The sequence below is a fragment of the Canis lupus genome, chromosome 17, assembly GCF_048164855.1.
Source record: "Canis lupus baileyi chromosome 17, mCanLup2.hap1, whole genome shotgun sequence".
NCBI lineage: Eukaryota > Metazoa > Chordata > Mammalia > Carnivora > Canidae > Canis > Canis lupus.
This window is the reverse complement of record NC_132854.1, coordinates 59,043,542-59,061,717: the sequence shown is the minus strand read 5'-3', so window position 1 is coordinate 59,061,717 and position 18,176 is coordinate 59,043,542. Positions and strand designations below refer to the sequence as shown.

The 18,176-nt window shown below is 40.9% G+C and overlaps 1 protein-coding gene across 8 annotated transcripts in view; it reads left to right on the top strand.

The window, feature by feature from the left end:
- The window catches only part of CAB39L (calcium binding protein 39 like), a 109,181-nt gene that overhangs the window by 71,124 nt on the left and 19,881 nt on the right, over nt 1–18,176 (top strand). For all 8 annotated transcript variants that reach the window (XM_072783195.1, XM_072783194.1, XM_072783188.1 and 5 more), the window contains 3 exons: nt 9,518–9,686; nt 15,439–15,498; nt 18,039–18,104. In XM_072783195.1, the coding sequence (XP_072639296.1) occupies nt 9,518–9,686; nt 15,439–15,498; nt 18,039–18,104 (295 nt within the window). The remainder of the gene's footprint in view (nt 1–9,517; nt 9,687–15,438; nt 15,499–18,038; nt 18,105–18,176) is intronic.

The window sequence follows — 18,176 nt, the reverse complement described above, 5'->3', positions numbered from 1 at the left end:
GTCCACTTGCAAACGAGGCATGGAGATGAGCAGGAAGGAGTCAGATGGAGGAGACCCACCTACTTCATGAGAGTATTGGGAGGCTTAACAGGCGGAAGCTCCAAAGCAGCTACACAGTGAATTGGAGGAGGGAAGGGAGTTTAAGAAATGATGCTGTAGGTTTTAAGTGAATATTTTTGTAATTTATTTTACAGAAAGAGAGCAGACACATGAGTGGGGGGAAGGGCAGAGGGAGAGGAAGAGTGAGAGAGTGAGAACCTCAAACAGACTCCATGTTGAGCCCGGTGTGAGGCTTGATCTCACAATCCTGAGATCATGACTTGAGTTGAAAACAAGAGTCGGCCGGTCACTTAATCAATTGAGCCACCTAGGCACCCCGATTGGAATCTCTTTAAATGGCTTTTTTTAGATGACTTTTTACTGTTGGATTATGTTTATATGTGACTCTAAAATTTGTGGGACCTTGGCTTTTTAATAATTGGGATTACATATAAAGTTTACTGAGTATGAATAATCGGTAAATCTTTATTATACTTTATTTGAAAATGTGTTTATGTCCCATTTGATGGTGTGTTTTCTGATTAATTCATATGACTACAATTCATATACAAATTATTTGATGCAACAAGTCATTCAGTTTATAAACGAATTATTAAGTTGATTTAAGTAAAAGTATTCATTATATTTGAAATATAAACTCTCTATTTATTAGTCACCTGTATCTACCAGTGATCCTATTTTAATGTATAAGTCTTAATAGATAATTGTATGTCATTTTTTTCGGTATTTACGAAGAAAAACTTAAATAGCTTTCATTCATTTTTTCTAGTAGGTGGAGAAAATAATTTTTAATTGCTTAATTATTGGCTACTTTGTTAATATACAGATTTCTAAGACTCCATTTTCATGTAATTATAGCACACAATAGAAAAATAGGAATTATTTAAGAATAACTTCTCCACTTTTGATCACTAGAAAAGCTTTATAAAATGTCTTACCATTTCTTCTAGAAAGTTAATATCTAGTTTAGTCTATAAGGTTAAAACTGCTCCTTAGTTCATTTATGAAGGGCCTTCAATAATAACAGTACTAGTAATAATAACACTAATAATAGCAATAGTCATGGTAGAAGTTTAGATCATATTTATGAAATGTTAGGCCTTGCTTTATGTATATACATATATATATATAATAGTGCTATAGGTAGTTATTATTGCTGTTGTTATTGTTAGTTTGTTATAACCTATATTATACATGAGGATACTGCAGCCCAGAGAGGTTAACTAACTTATCCAAAGGCACATAGCTAGTATGATATAAACCCAAGCAGTCTGGCTCCAGAATCTGTGCTCTCAGAATACTATCCAGCTCTCCATTCCTCAAGCAGTCACAGTCTACAGTGAGAAGAGACAACTCACTATTGTTACTTTATGGTACATCCAAAAAGGAGCAGGTTTTAAAGTAGAAAATTGCCAAATAGGCACAAAGAGGAGAAGGATTGAGTGCCTCCTGGGCAAAGACATGGAGGCATCGAAGTGCATAACTGTTTTGGAGGATGACAGGATTTCTGGAGTAGCTGGAGTCCAGTGTGACTGAGAGAGAAGGTTGGGGGATAAAACTGGAAAGGCTGAGAACATATTGTGAAGAGCTCTCTATGCCCCACCAAGGAGTCTGGATGTCATTCTGTAGGTAAAGTGGAACCACCCAGAGACTGGAGGCGATGGGTTCTGGTGGCAGTGTAGAAAATTGCTTGCACTGTGAAGGTGCTGAGGTTCCAGCTTGGAAGAATTCAAATGTTAGCAGTGATATTAGGGATGAAGAAAGCAGATATTTAAAAAATATCTTAATTTTTTTGACTCAAAGTAGTACATATTTATTATTTTAAACTTCAAATATTTTAGAAATGTCTAATATAGAAGGGGAGTACAAACCATAATCTCTCCCAAAGAAACCATTATCAACAATTTGGTGATGATACCTCTGGGCTTTAATCTCTGGTATAATGATTCTTCTTTTATTCTTTAAACCAGACTTTAAATTCATTCCTTCACATCCTGTTGTTAGATGTTGAGTTCATGCTCTGTGCCAAGTATTGCATTCAACATCTTTACTTATGTTATTTCATGTAATTCTTTTAATAATATTGCAAAGACTGGGTATTCTTACTATTTTACAGATGAGGCTGTTGAAACTCAGAGTAAGTCTATTGCTTAAGGTTACACAGCTAATAAATGACAAAGCCAAGTTTTCAATCCAGATCTGTCTCTAAATTCCATGTTCTTTACCATTACTATATCTTTAATAGATTTGTGAACCATTCAGGTGTGAAGGGAAAGGAAATTACAGAGGATCCTGAGTACAGGGTAGACAAAAAGTCCTAAACAGTTTAGGACAGTTTTGTTAGAATCAACTCTACCCATCATCATTGTTTAGTTTAGCTTAAAATGCTAAATCCTTTGTTAACAATTTCTACTGAATTATCTCTTGTAAAATTGCTTAAAAACTCGGGACAAAACTTGATTGGTTCCTTTACAAGTCCAACTGATGTTACTTAATGATGGTAACATCCGTTATCAAATGATGGTATCATTCTGTATTGAACCTAATTCTAACCAGGAAGGAATTGATACTTGCTCATCAAAGATAATTATCTGAATATAGGGAATGAAATATGAAGGATTTGGAACCCCAAACTTTATGAAAAGATTTTAAGTAAAGACTTTCTCTAAATGAACTTTTCTCTTGGACCAGGCAAGTGACATTCCAAGTTACTGAGAGAACTTGAGGATGAAGTCACCTAAACTCCTCTCAGTGACCCATAAAAAAATCATAGCCAATGGAAGATGTTCCAGAAGTCTAATATTGAAATCATAAATTTCTCCAAATACTATTTAAAAAATTTTTAATAATAATTTTCAACCATATACAAAAATAGAAAGTAGAAAGAAACCCTTTGTATCTGTATCCATCACCCAATCTTAACAACCATCAGCATTTCACTGTGTTTGATTCCTCTATCTCCCCAACTGCTACCCCCCTCTTTTTTGGCTGGAGTATTTTAAAGCAAATCTCAAACCTCATGTAATCTCATTGTGTCAACCCTAAATAATTTACTTTCTAAAGCTTTTCAAAAAATAAAAAAATAAATTTTACAAAATCACAATGTAATTATTATGCTTAAAAAGTAACACTGATTCTATAGTAACTAACACTTAACCCATACTCAAATTTCCTTGATTGCCCCCTCCCCAAAATTTCCATATTGGTTTGTTCAGTTGAGGATCCTAACAAGATCCACTTACTGTATTTGGTTGTAATATAGGTCTTTTTAAAGTCTCTTTTCATTGAGAACAGCACCCGGTCCCCTTTTCATCTCATTGACTTTTTGAAAAACTGAGTTCATTATGCTACAGAATTTCCTCCATTCTGGATTTGTCATACTGTTTGCTAATGGTGTCACTTAACTTGTTCCTCTGTCCCCTGTATTTCTGTCCTGGAGGTTATATTTAAAGACTTTATTAGATTCAGATTCCATTTATATTTTGGCAGTCCTATTTTGTAGGTGATGCTGCGTAGTTCATATTTCATCTCATCAGGCGACATGCATTTTGTAATGCAGGGTGCATGCAGGTGGAGACAGCTTAATCCAACGTAAAGTTCCTCACCAACCTTACACTTAATTGTTTTACCATTCATTGACAAACACTGTATGATTCAGTCATTTCATTAGCAGTTACAAAAAGATGATTTTCTAATCCTGTCACTTCTCATGTATTTATAAACTAGAGTAGTTTTATAGAGAATAATGTTCCCTCATCTACCACAATTTAACTACTCTAAAATACAGTTCATACCATAGAGGTAGAATAAATAGAATAAATGCCTAATTCTTTTCCTAACACTATCAATTTAGAGAGAAATAAGTCGTTACCTCAGGAACTTCCATTGGCCTCTAGTGAGTTTCTTCTCTCTCTCTCTCCCCCTCCTCCATCCCTCCCTCTGCCTTCCCCTTCCCTGCCACCTTCCCTCTTCCCTCATCCTTTTATTATCATTATGAATTTATGGGTTTAATTTTTTCCATATGTTTCATTTGTCTTGCTAGTGCTCTCAGGTGTCTATCTGTGGCCCCTTCAAGTTGCCCCCATTAGTGTGTGAGAGATTTCTTGCTTTCTGGCGCAAGATATGCCAAGCCCATCTTGTACATTTCCTAACAGACTTGGAATCAGCCATTTCTACCAAGGACTCTTGTTCTTTTTAGTGAGAAATAGTTCTTAGAGACTGTAATCTGGATGCTAGGGCTTCTCATTGACATTGAATTGTTACTACTTCTAAGTGTTTTTAGTGGACAGTTATCTCATTTTTTTAAAGTAAGCAAATATATCTAGATTAAAAGCAAAACCTCTTGTCTGTATTGAGGAAAATGACATTTTACAAAATTTTTCCAACTACTGCCTGACATTGTTTGCTTCCAGCAATAACAAAAGTCATTTTCCCCCTTATAGATATTTTTTCACAAGATCTTCTGACTATTGTATAATTTGTGTAATGTTTACTGTAGCTCACTGCTAGATGAGACAATTGCTCTTATATTTGAGCTTTTATTAAATTAGAAAGAGAATCTTATACAGTGTGATTATTTGAAAAACATGCATATATAGTGTTGTGCCTTCTCCATACTAACATAGAGGCCAGACTATACGATCCAAACTACAAATCAAAAAGGAAGATATAATTCAGTTCTATCAAATAATCATTCAACATTTATTGGATTAATCTTTATTAGCAACCTGACATAAATTAGTCATTGTGGAGGCGCAGTGATTCATCATGGTCCCTGCCCTTGGGAACCTTTTTCATAAGTGGACTAGAATAGAATAGATATGATATTTACTCTGAACCAAGAATAAGGGTATTAATGTTATTGGGATTTGAAACTTAAGATAGGCTTAATTTGTGGAGCACATCTTTATATAGTAGGCAATAAACTATCAGAAGCCAATATCCAAGAAAGTAGAAAGTTCGAAATGATATATATAAATTACAGATCCCTTAAGTGATACTGAGGAAAACTAAGAATTTCTTTACATATCCCAGAGTATTCCTAATTCTAACATGCTGTCATCTCAGAGAATGACATTTCCACTGTTAGGCACAAACTAGTGGGATGCAACATGTGTTCTGACCCAGAGGAGTATTTTAAAAAATATTTCCTTAGTTTTCAAGAATAAATAGTATATCACAGATGCTTCCAATAAACTTTACGAAATGAAAGGAAAAAGTGAACTAATTACACACAAAAGCTTGGAGTATAAACTTTTTATAGATAGTCTCGGTTTGGAAATTGAATTAAGAAATGAGAAAATGTTGGCTGGAGATCATACAACATTCTGTGTAAGCCAGAGTTTGAGTTTCATTAAAGTTCTAGTATTAAGATTTTCAGTTGGAATTTGAAATTCATTGACTTCAGGGGTGCCAAGTTGGTTAAGCATCTGACTCTCGATTTCTGCTAAGGTCACAATCTCAGGGTTGTGAAATTGAGCCACACTGGGCATGGAGCCTGCTTAAGATTCTCTCTTTTTCTCTGCCTTTTCTTCCCCCACCTACTCAGGCACCTCTCTCTCTCCCTCTCTCTCTCTCTCTCAAAAAAGAAGAAGAAGAAGAAGAAGAAGAAGAAGAAGAAGAAGAAGAAGAAGAAGAAGAAGGAGAAGAAGAAGAAGAAGAAGAAGAAGAAGAAGAAGAAGAAGAAGAAGAAGAAGAAGAAGAAGAAGAAGAAGAAGAAAGAAGAAGAAGAAGAAAGAAGAAGAAGAAAGAAATTCACTAATTTCATTATATGCCTACTTCATGCAAAACATTATGCTAAGCACTCTTTGGAGATTGAAGTAGGGATAGGGAAAAGTAACAAATAAGATCCAGAAACCCTATAGAGAGAGTGGAGGAGGACAGGAGAAGGTAAGAAGTAAAACCTGTCACATGAAGTTGTTTGAAATGAGGTGATCTAGACAGATGTCTAACAATTCATTGGTGATGTAACACAGTGCAGTTTGAAAAAAAAAGTGCTAAACTGGAATTACAGACAAACTGTTGTAAGAATATGAAGGAGAGAGAGAATAATCTGAGTGGTAGGTTATTAGGAAAGACTTCAAGGAGGTGGTATCATTTAAACGAAGCCTTGAAAGATAAGAGAGGATCTTAAAGGTAGAAATGAAAGAAGGACATTCTAGATGGAGAGAATGGCAGACAGACCCCAAGGACGTAAGGAATGGGATGAGAAATGAAACTGAAAAGTTGAGTTCAGAGGCAACTTACAAAAGTCTGTAAATAACTCACTAAGTCTGGATTTTAATGATCATAAGTTCTTTATTTCATACTGTCTAACGTACTCTACCAATGAACAGCGTTGTTTTTCTCCTTCACAGTTTAGAAAATATACCCCTCTTTATCACATTTTAATATTTTCCCATATGTAACTCTTCCATGTGTACCAGCAGACTGATATTCAAGTTCTTCTGGTAAGAGAAATTATTAACACTATAGACATTTTCTTAATATTCTGCAAATAATCATGTCTATCTGAATAGATTAGCACCTAATGTTAATCTGAATTATTCAGGGAAAACTCAAAGGCTATTTGTAGATAGGATTCAGCATAAAACAGGACAAAATGATAAATACTACCCTAGTTTAATGAATCCTCTCAAATATCCGTTTACCATTTTCCCTACCGTATATATAGATTTGATTTTGTAAAGTAGTGGGTTTCCTAAGTTTTAGGAGGGAAACTATTCTTGAATCAAATTTCGTGTAGATGTTATAAAGAATAATGCATGATTTTTTTATTGCCCAACTCATATTTGGCAAGTTATATCTTGAAACTTTGTGTAGGAGTCGTTTTGTTTCGATTTTCATCCATCGAGTTTTCTTTCTTATCTGTTCATTTCAGTTCTCATGTGTTCAGTGGCCTTTTTTGCTTTTAAAAGTATTTTTTTGCTGGACTCTTTCTAACTTGCAAAATTCATGGTAAGTTTGAAAGATTATGTAGGGCCTTTATGTATGTCATTTTTCTTCTATTCTCAACATTATAGGAAAGTACTTTTTCAAGAATTGAGATAATTGAATTTTTTCCCCAGTAGGCTTTGTATGAGAACCATAAAAACTAATATTGTATTTAAACTGAGATGAAATGAGATTTTTTTAATCCTATGCACACTTCCCAGTCTTTTACAACTATCTCTTCCTTTGTTCTATTCTACTATTTATCTACAATGGTCAACTGTATCTTTTTTTTTTTAATATTTTATTCATTTGAGAGAGAGAGAGAGCACGAGATCACAGGGGAGGGAGCGGCAGAGGAGGAGGGGGAAGCAGGCTCTCTACTGAGCAGGGAGCCTGATCCGGGACTCCATCCCACTGCCCCAGGGTCATGATCCAAGCTGAAGGCAGGTGCCTAGCCATCTGAGCCACACAGGCACCCTCAACTGTTTCATTTTAATACTGAGTTTGTTTTACTTGAGCTGAGTACTGTTGATTTTCTTGCACCCTTACCATACACTGGAATATAACTCAAACCTACATTTATTTCAGGTTGAATTTGACCCTGGAGGCATTGCCATTAAATCAGGGATGGAACAGATCTAATGTGCCAGTCCTGAGTTGTTTCCTACAGTAGACATTGTGTTTTTCTAGTGCAGTTTTCACCTTGAGCTGTAATTCATGACTTCAGTGAGTCCATCAATACACAGCTACTTAGTATTGGTCATCTATGACATACAAATCATATATATCTGAGTGCATGTAATATCTATCCTTATCCTATCTTCTCCCTGAATTCCAGGTAGATACGTTCTATTGCCTGGGAGACACCTCTGCTTAGATATGGGGCATCTCAAACTTAACATGGTCTTTCAATTTCTTCAATGAACTGTTCCTCTACTAGTTTCATTCATCTTTATTTTTATTTTATTATTTTATTTTTTTTTATTTTTATTTGAGATTTTATTTATTCATGAGAGACACAGAGAAGTAGAGAGAGAGAGAGAGAGAGAGGCAGAGACACAGGTAGAGGGAGAAGCAAGCTCCATGCAGGGAGCCCAACGGGGGACTCAATCCCAGGTCTCCAGGATCAGGCCCTGGGCTGAAGGCGGAGCTAAACCGCTGAGCCACCTGGGCTGCCCTTCATTCATCTTTAAAATTGGCACCACCATCTACCCAATTATTCAGGCCAAAAATAGGGGGAATCGTTGAATCCTCAATTTCCTTCACTCCAAATTTGTTCCCCACCCTCCTCCAGCAAGGCCTGTTGACTCTGCCTCCAGACAATGTGCACCATCTGCCCACGGTCCTCTATCGTACTATGGCCACCTCAGCCCAGGCCACCATCGTCTCTAGCTGGGCACCCACTCCTCCTCCTGCCACTCCCCCGTTTTATAATAGATTCTCCACAGATGCCCAGAGCAATCTTTTAATTTTATTTATTTTAAAGATTTTATTTATTTATTCATGAGAAACAGACTGAGAGGTAGAGACACAGGCAGAGGGAGAAGCAGGCTCCATGCAGGGAGCCCGATGCAGGACTCGATCCCGGGTCTCCAGGATCATAACCAGGGCCGAAGGCGGCGCTAAACCACTGAGCCACCCAGGCTGCCCTAGAGCAATCTTTTTAAAGCATTCATTAGGCCATATGCTTTAAACTTGCTTTAAACTCTCCAGAGGCTTCCTACCACACTTTAAAACCACCCTCCTTATCTTAGATTGTGGAGCGGGAACCCTCTGTGATGTGGCCCCTGCCCTTCTCCACTCTTGCCTTGTTTCACCCTTCTCACCACTCCTGCCCTACATTCCAGCCATGCTGGCCTTGCTTATCTCTGACTCACCAAGCTGGTTCTTGCCTCGGAGCCTTTGCGGTTAGTTCCCTTTGCCTGGAACGCTTTGCTCTCTCCCTGACCCCTCAGTCTAAACTAAAGTAAGGTAAGTAGTCACACTCTGTAGTATAGGTATTTTAATGTCTTCTGTTTCATAGCACTTCTCAGAACATGAAATTTCTTTTCATTGTTTGTAATCTGTCTCTTACCCCCACTAACTAGTATTCTTTTTTTAATAATAAATTTATTTTTTATTGCTGTTCAATTTGCCAACATACAGAATAACACACAGTGCTCATCCCATCAAGTGCCCCCCTCAGTGCCTGTCATCACCCATTCACCCCCACCCCCCGCCCTCCTTCCTTTCCACCACCCCTAGTTCGTTTCCCAGAGACTAACTAGTATTCTTACTAAAAAACATGAACTCTAGGAAGGCAGTGACCTGCTGTGCTTACTGTTGTGTCCTCAGCATCTGGAATAGTGCCAGGCACGTCAGAGATAGTCAGTGGATATTGAAGGAATGGTGTCTGAATGAACTGTGACAAATGGCGACTATGGTTCCATTAACCGGAGTATCAAAATGGGTCTTTTGATACCATTAATATTACTTTGTTAGGATAACAGAGTTCTCTGTTTGTCTCTTGTTTATTATGCTTTAGATATGAAGCCCCACAGATTGCCTTACGTTGTGGGATTATGCTGAGAGAATGTATTCGACATGAACCACTTGCCAAAATCATCCTGTTTTCTAGTCAGTTCCGAGACTTCTTTAAGTATGTGGAGTTGTCAACATTCGATATCGCTTCAGATGCCTTTGCTACTTTTAAGGTAATTTTTTTTTTCCTGAATCAGTTCAGTCATTTAGTTTCAGCATCTAGTTAAAGTCAGTTGGCCCCTGAGGAGGCAGTTTAATTTTAAAAAGCAGAAAAGGCTATCCCTTACACCTGAGCACAACCAACTGAGATTTATGATGTCAATCATAAAGAGCCTCATCAGTAATGCATTCTAGAAGGCCAGTCTATCACATTGTGGAAAAAACAATTCAAAATACTTGTCACAGGCTCCTACAGAATGAATTGCAATACAGAAGCGCACATGTGGTATTCTGTGCAAAGCATGCCTTCATTTATGTTAAAAACAAAGGGCATCAGCTGCCACTTAAAGTGCATCTGGGCTGAATACCTGTGGAAGATTACCAGGGAAGCAGGAACAGCGGTCATCTGCAAGGAAGGGAACTGGGCATCAAAGGGAGCTGAAGATCCTTCATATGATGGATACGATCTTTGCACATGAAGGACATCCTTTATCAATGCAATCATAAATTCCCACACACTGAAACAAATTGCTCATAAATAAATTGTGGGTTTTTTTCATAACCATCTATATTCTTGTAAACGTACTATCTACTCTGTTACTAAATGGGAAATAAATTTAATCTTAGTTTTATATTAAAAAATTCTTAATTGGTATAAAATAACATAACATAAAGTTGCCATCTTACCATGTTTTAGTGCACAGTTTCCTAAGGTCAAGTTATCTTCTCGCTGTGGTGCAACAACGCTGCTCCATTTCCCCCTCCCCGAGCCCTGCAACCACCAGTCTGCTTTCTGAGTTTGACCATCACAAAGATGTTCAGAAAGCATATTAGAAAATAATGTAGCTAATTTGCAGGCTAAAATACTAGAACTTACACATCTGGTGAATGATGTCACCTTAAAGATTTCTGTCTTTGGAAATCATTTACTTCTTCTTACTATCCTGCCATTATTTAATATATTTTGAAACTGGTATCATTGTCTGTGGCATGTTCATTTTTCAGTAATGGCAAATCGTCATCCTTGGAGGGCGCATAAAAGTTTTGGAAATAGCACAAAGCTGTCTGACATTCAGGTTAATGGGTAAAGTGGGTGATCGTGGTAGCTAGAACTGTTTTTGGTTTTGGTGATAATAATGGTAATGATAATAAAAAGAAATTTTAAAATGACTAAAACAGAGTCTGACTTCCTTCAGAGTATACCACATTGGCTCTGAAGATGATTTTAGAAGAGGAATTCTGAAAATATTTTAAGCTGATGCTGTAATAGCATCATTGACAAAAAAAAAAAGTCAATTACAAAAGGGGCAAGATTCATTTAAATGTATATATTCAGATTCATTTTTTTAAAAGCATTTCAGCAATGTACTTGTTCCATTTATGTCATTCCAAATTTACTTCTACTCTTTTTTTAGGATATAAATATACATTGTTACTTAATAGTAATCCATGTATGACTTTTTATTTTTCATATATTATCTTAAAGACGTATTTCAGCGATATTGACATTAGTCCATACACCAGTATTAGTAAATACTTTAATCCTATTACTTTATGTGAACGACTTGAAAGTTGCCTATGGCCCAGCTGATAAATAGTTCTGTTTAGCAGCTCTCCAGAGATCAAGAAAGGTAAACGTGGTCGCTTGTTACACTGAAAACCACATGTGGTCCGTACACTGGGGTTTCCTCAGCCTCTCTGAGAAGGTGCCCTGGCTCTGAGAGAAGATCCAGACACACCCGTGGTGGCAGCCAGGGTGGGAGAGCGTCAGGGAGCAGAGGCCGGAGGGGGCGCCGAGGGGAGGGCCCCGCCGGGGACACACCCTGCCTCGACATTTGCACCATCTCTCTAGAAATGCCTCTAAATAAGGACAATTGAACTGATGAGACCTGTCAGAGAGAAGATCCCGGCGGGGAGCACAGTGTCCTGGGCACATCAGTTCGCACAAACGGGAGGTGGGGGGGTGGGGGCAGGTGCAGGTGGGGGCCCAGGGTCGAAGTGCCTGGAGGGAGAGGAAAGGAGCCCTGGGCAGGCCTGGGGCAGGTGAGGAGCCAGTGTGGGGGCTGCGTGGGGGGGAGCCGGTCTCCAGGCCTGCTGTGCCCCGGGCCTCCCCGAGAGGGCCCACCCAGGGAGACGGCAAAGGGGGGTGCCTTGGGCACGGAGACGGCAAGGCCTGGGAGGAGAAGTAGCCAGAGCGCCGAGGGTGAGGGGAGGGGGGGACAGGGAGGGACAGGCTGAGGGCGCACAGCCCCCAGGGGCACCTGCTGGGCTCCTGCAGGGAAGGCCCCGCAGGCCCCCCAGCCGCACCCCGCAGAGCAGAGGTTGTGCAGCCGCCACAGACGAGCACCCCCGGGGCCGCTCGAGGCCACACGGTGACAGAGGGTGACTTCACACACAAGACAACTCCAGTGCTGTCTAGCGAGCTGTCTGTGCCTGAAGAGCTGAGGAGATGTTTTCTATTAATAGACACGACGACTCTGCTGTCATGGAAACAAACTTGGTTCCTTTTTTAAAAAGACTGTAAGCAAAGCTTCACAAATAACTATAAACAAAGAACAAACCCTCACGGAGGCAAAAAAGCAAATAGAAATGAATATGTGCTGTTCAAGATGTTCCCCCAAAGCTTTTTCAACATTTAAGAACTTTATGCTTGATAATGGAATGTTCAGCCCAATTTAATTTGCTGCACAATATTGAATATCAAAGATAAATTGGTGTTTTACTTGATAGCTCAGCATATGTTCCATCAAACTTAAGTCTCTGAAAAATCTAAATAACTGTAAATGTCTCCAAAAAGAAGAAGGCAGAAAAAAAAAAAAAAAAAGAAGAAGAAGGCAGGATGGGGCACCTGAGTGGCTCTATTAAGTGCCTGACTCTTGATTTCAGCTCCGGTCATGATCTCAGGGTCCTGGGATCAAGCCCTGCATCAGGCTCCACACTCAGCACGGAGCCTGCTTAAGATTCTCTCTCTACCCTCCTTCTCTCTCTCAAATAAACAAATCTTTTTTTTTTTAAAGTTCTCCAGTATGCTAACAATATCAGAAATGCCAATTTCTATATTTTTCCAAAATGCTGTGGTTAATATAATAGAACAGTGACCATAGATCACTGTTTCTTTTTAAGTAAATGGCTTTGAGGGCTTCTGGTTGTTTGGTAGGCTTGTTTTTCAGTTTGATTTTAGTTTGGTTTTTGTCTTTTGTTTTTAACCTCTTAGACGTACCTTTTTTGTTGGCTCTTGCCCAGTTTAATCATTACTGTTTTAACATTGTTTATAGTTTTTCCACAGCATTGTCTACGAATTGTCATTTCCCCCCCCAAAAAAGCATTCCTAACAACCAGAATTTCTTTCATCTCTCCTTCCAAGAATCGAAGGGGTTTGAACTTGCCTCCCCCTGCCACCTGACTAGCTGGATGTCCTTGAGCAAGTAGTGAACTTCGTAGTTTCATTTTCCTCATCTGTGAGATGAAGAAAATAACCCCTGCTTTATGGAGTTGTTGTGAAGAGTAGAAGTAACGTGTGTCAAGCACTCTGCATGCTCCCGACACACAGTAAATCCTCCATAAATGGCAGATAGAAGAGCACACTGTTTTAAATAATTTTTAAATTATTTAAAATTTGTTTTTTTTTAAGATTTTATTTATTTATTCATAGACACAGAGGGAGAGAGGCAGAGGGAGAAGCAGGCTCCATGCAGGGAGCCCGATGTGGGACTCGATCCCAGGTCTCCAGGATCACAACCCAGGCTGCAGGCGGCGCCAAACCGCTGCGCCACCAGGGCTGCCCAAATTATTTAAAATTTGAAGTTTATTTTTCTTTGCACCTTTCTGCTCTTTCCTTTTTGGGTAGGATTTTAGCTATTTTTCCCCCCACCGTTACATGATCTATAACGATGCAGCAGTTTGTGTTATGTGTGTATGTGCACGGACGTGTGTATGTGGTCAATTCCTCCAGTTTTGTGCATGCATTTACGACGTACAGAAATTTGAGGGTAGAGCTGTGCATATATACACACAAGTATGTGTAAGAGAGAGAGAGAGAATCGCTTATTGGCTGTACTCGCCATGTACTCGTCCTTCAGCGATCCTATCCCACCAAATTTTATTTTTCTGTTCCTGGATGTGTAAGTTATTTCAAGTATTTTCCCTTGAAATTTGAAGATGCTGCTACTAAAGAGGACTCCCTCCGGATTCCCCTTTCTTTGGAGTAACGCTCAGGTACAGGAATGGAACCTTCCAGGCAACGCTCATCGGCCGGCGCTCCTGCTGGGCTCTCGCCGCGTGTGCAGGCCTGCAGCCCCGGGAGCACACGCATGGCCCCACACGCAGACCTGCCAGCCCGTGCAACACGCCGATCCAGGGGCTGCTGCAGCCCTTGGAGGCTTATTAGCTGACCCCTTTCTAACCGGGGTCAGCTCAGAAAAAATCACTGATCCTGCTAAAGACAATAGGGAAGCGGGTGTCTGAAAACGAGAGGCCCCGCGGAATGCCGCGGAGCCCACACCTCCTTTCCGAGGTCCCCTGATGGAGAAACTTGTTTGAATTTTGACCTCGGGCAGGCCAGGAATGAGTTCCTTTAGAGGGGTTTTCCCATTTTAAAATTCTAGTTCCAGAATCTAGTACTGAATGTTCTACTGGGGGGAAAAGAACAAAAGTACCAGTTTCCACTGATAGGCACGGTGGTCAAACAAGATTTGATGATGAGTAATGACAGGATATCAATAGCCAGTCTTGTTGTTCCTGAACTTGAAAATTTTAGTGCAAAACGCATTAAATATCTCACTAAAATAGAGATAGGGGAGTTTTGCCATCCACAGCTGCTTTTTCGTTCTGTGTGAGTTGATGTTGTGGATCTTCTCTATGTTTTTAGGGAATTTTAATTAAATGTGTATTAAAGTACAAGAACTTACTTTGGAAAACTTAAAAATTCTTGTTATGTTTTTAATTAAATCCTACGTGCTACCCAGACAGGGTATTTGGCCTCTAAGCATATAAAAGGGATTAATTAGGTGAGGCTTGTTTTCTTTCAACACCAAGGTGAATTAAGGATATAACTTAGATGCGAGTAGAAGACAGTCAAACGTCCCTTTATTCTTTTGTTCCGTTTTCTGAGAGTTATGCCTGTAATAAGATCGGTCTACTTGTCTTTAGCTTTGAAAGGGTGCATTGTATGACTTAGTCACTGCACAACACCACGCAGTCCATTACCCCAGGGGCAGGATGGTCCTGCGACGGCACAGTCAAGTGTCATTTTTGTGATTCCCAGCGTCCTAGGTACCTCTGTTTTAAAGGTGGTTAAGTGGAAAAAAAAAAAAAAAACTAAAAGTTGAGATCCTTGAAAATCTTTCAAGGTTAACCTGTGAGATGCAGTTTTAAGCCATTCAGAATTCTTTTTTTTTTTTTAATAATTACTAACAACATTTTGAATAGATCATCATAAACTTTATTTGGATACTTATTATTAACGTCACAATCACCATGTAGTCATGGCTTGAAGAGAGATGCTGTAAATCCTGTCTCTTGGGTGCCATTTGTTTCACTGGTTAAATTATCCCCTTTCATACATGTGACAATGATATATGAGTCAAAGCACGTTACTGTTTTTAACAAGAAACAAACATGCATTCCACATCTTTAAGAGTGGAAATAATGCTGTGTATATAAGGAAAACACTCTTCGGGAACTTACGAAATTCTTAGAAGGAAAAGCCAGACTTATAAAGTTTATTAGCTATAATAGTTTTGTTTCACTCAACTGTTCTTTTTCTAGGATTTGCTAACCAGACATAAAGTGTTGGTCGCAGACTTCTTAGAACAAAACTATGACACTGTGAGTATAGAAGTCCTTTTTAAGGTTGTATGGCGTCGTCCCTTCTCTCCTCTCTCTCCCTCTTAGATCTGTGGACACTGGCTCCTGTTTATGATGCACAGCAAACACCAGCCTTACTTTTTCCATGCACCCAGTTTGTCCATTTACCTGGAAGCCAGGTCATCAGGAAACTTTGTGGGAAAGGGAAGGTGGCAGGAGATCAGGGCGTTCTCATTGTTCACATCTGTGCCTGTTGCTTTATCTGGGAGCTCCCCACAATGACCGGCACCCGTTTACTTTGATCCCAATGTAAGAGCATCCACGTTGCCCTTAAGAGGCAATAGGTGCCCCTAGAGGAGCACTCCACCCTCACTAAAAGAGGTCATCTTACTTGCTTGGTAATAGTTATACTTACTAGTGGAAATGCCAAAATACTCTGCCTTCCACCTCCCTTCCCAAGTGGTGAATCCAGCCCATCCTTTTGAGAGTCAGCTGAAACGGGACTCGTCTAGACAGCTCTCCCAAGTCCCACCCGGCCGCATACACGCTCGGGTCCTCCCTCCCCACCGCCACTGCCACGGGTTACCACATTGTACTATGGTGTGTCTGTACCCGCCCAGCTGGCCCTGAGCTCCCCCAGAGTCAGGAACCTGATCAGAAACTATTGATGCCGGATGAGGGGTTAAAGACACATTAGACGTACATTTACAACAAGTGAAAATAAGGGCAGCCCCGGTGGCCCAGCCGTTTAGGGCCACCTTCAGCCCGGGGTGTGATCCTGGAGACCCGGGATCAAGTCCCACGTCAGGCTCCCTGCGTGGAGCCTGCTTCTCCCTCTGCCTCTCTTTCTCTCTCTCTGTCATGAATAAATAAAATCTTTAAAAAAAAAAAAAAAGTGAAAATAAGGGAGCTGAGCTAGTTTATGACCAAGCCCGTGGTGTCAGCTCCACATGTTTCTACAGAGTGAGTGATGTCAACGTGTTGTGCAAGAATGCCCTGCATTCGGGAAACAGCGCACGACAATTGGGAAGACCATGAACTCGTTCCCTTCGATCCCTTATTTACCCGACTCTGTGCCTATGGTCACGTCTTGTGTAAATTGGTGACTTCACGGGCACTGGGCCTGCTGTGCTGACCTGACAGCAGCCGAGGACTCCTGCTCCCTGTGACATCTCATGCTTTCTGAGGCTCCTGTGTCTTTAGTGGTAGCCTGGGAAATGGGACACCAATCCAGGACCCTCACATAATGAAGCTGGCATCTGTGGGCCCGCTCATTCCTTACACACGTATGTGGGGGTTCCGGTTACATGTGATTGCGCTCACCTGTGGAATTTAAGAAACAAACGAGCAAAGGAAAAAGGACACAGAGAGACAGAGGAGAGACAAACCAAGAAGGACTCTTAACTGTAGAGAACACACTGATGGTGCGCAGAGGGGAGGGGTGGGGGCAGGGGGGAAACAGGTGAGGGGGTTAAGGAGGGCGCTGGGGGTGATGAGCCCCGGGCGCTATAGGAAAGTGCTGAATCCCCACATGTTGTACACCCGGAACTAATATAAGGCTGTGTGTTGACTATGCTGGAATTAAAATTAAAAAAAAAAAAACTTACCGCAACATTAGATCCATCTCCTGTCCACAGAATCCTGACAATAAACAGTAAGGCCTTCATATAAAAGGGTGTAATTAATGAGCTACGTGGTTGGTTTTCACCTGCGCTTTGCACTTTCTCGCTTGCCCGCCCGCGCACTCAGTCCCCTCGAGGACCAGCACCACTGCCACCCTCCGCAGGCCCCAGCCCGGCCTCTCTTGCCTTCAGTTCTCCGCTGGGCTTGCCCCCCCCACTCCCCCCACCCCCGTGGCCTCCAAAGCTTGTCCTGGGGGGCAGGAGGTTGATCCTTAGCTTCCCCAGCCCCTGGCTGTCTGAAGGGCCCGGGCAGGGGTCCTCCCAGCCACGTTGGGACCGGGGCCCCAAACACCAGTGTCCCCCAGCCTCCGGGGAGGCGAGTGAGCTACGGTCAGCACGGCCACTGTGCAGCAGAGTCACCCCCCCACCCACCGTTCCTCTTCGGGGTCTCACTGCGATCTCGACAGTGTGATTCTTCGTGGGGTCCCGTGCGAAGCCCTTGTGCTGCTTGACCTCTTTCTAAAATCATTCGCGCGCTAATAGCTACCAGCGAGGCTGCATGATCTAAATTTCTCTAAAATGGCATGAAATGTGTTACTTCACTACTCACTTAATAGATGGGTTGATAGACGTTCTCTCCAAAAGGATTTATTGAGAGGACTCAACTACTCCATTTTTCTACTCAATTGTTAATTTGAGGGACGAGAGTAAAATGGAGAAGGCCGTCTGTGGCATCACTGGGCCTTCCTACCCTCCGGTGAGCATGATGCAGTGGGGGAAAGCCGCCTTGGGACAGTGGCGTCGGCATGGGGCCAAGCGGTCGCCAGGCTGCACTGGCCTGGGGCTCGGGGGTTACTTTTGAAGCAAGGCAGCAAGCAAACCTAATGCAGAGAAACCACGGCTGGTCTTAAACTCTCACATTTGTTTTCTTTTCCTTAGATTTTTGAAGACTATGAGAAATTGCTTCTGTCTGAGAATTATGTGACTAAGAGACAATCTTTAAAGGTAATATCAGATTTCTTTAAGTTATGAGCTTCTATCAGTTGGTACCTTGTTAGTAAGTGGTGGCTCTTAGTG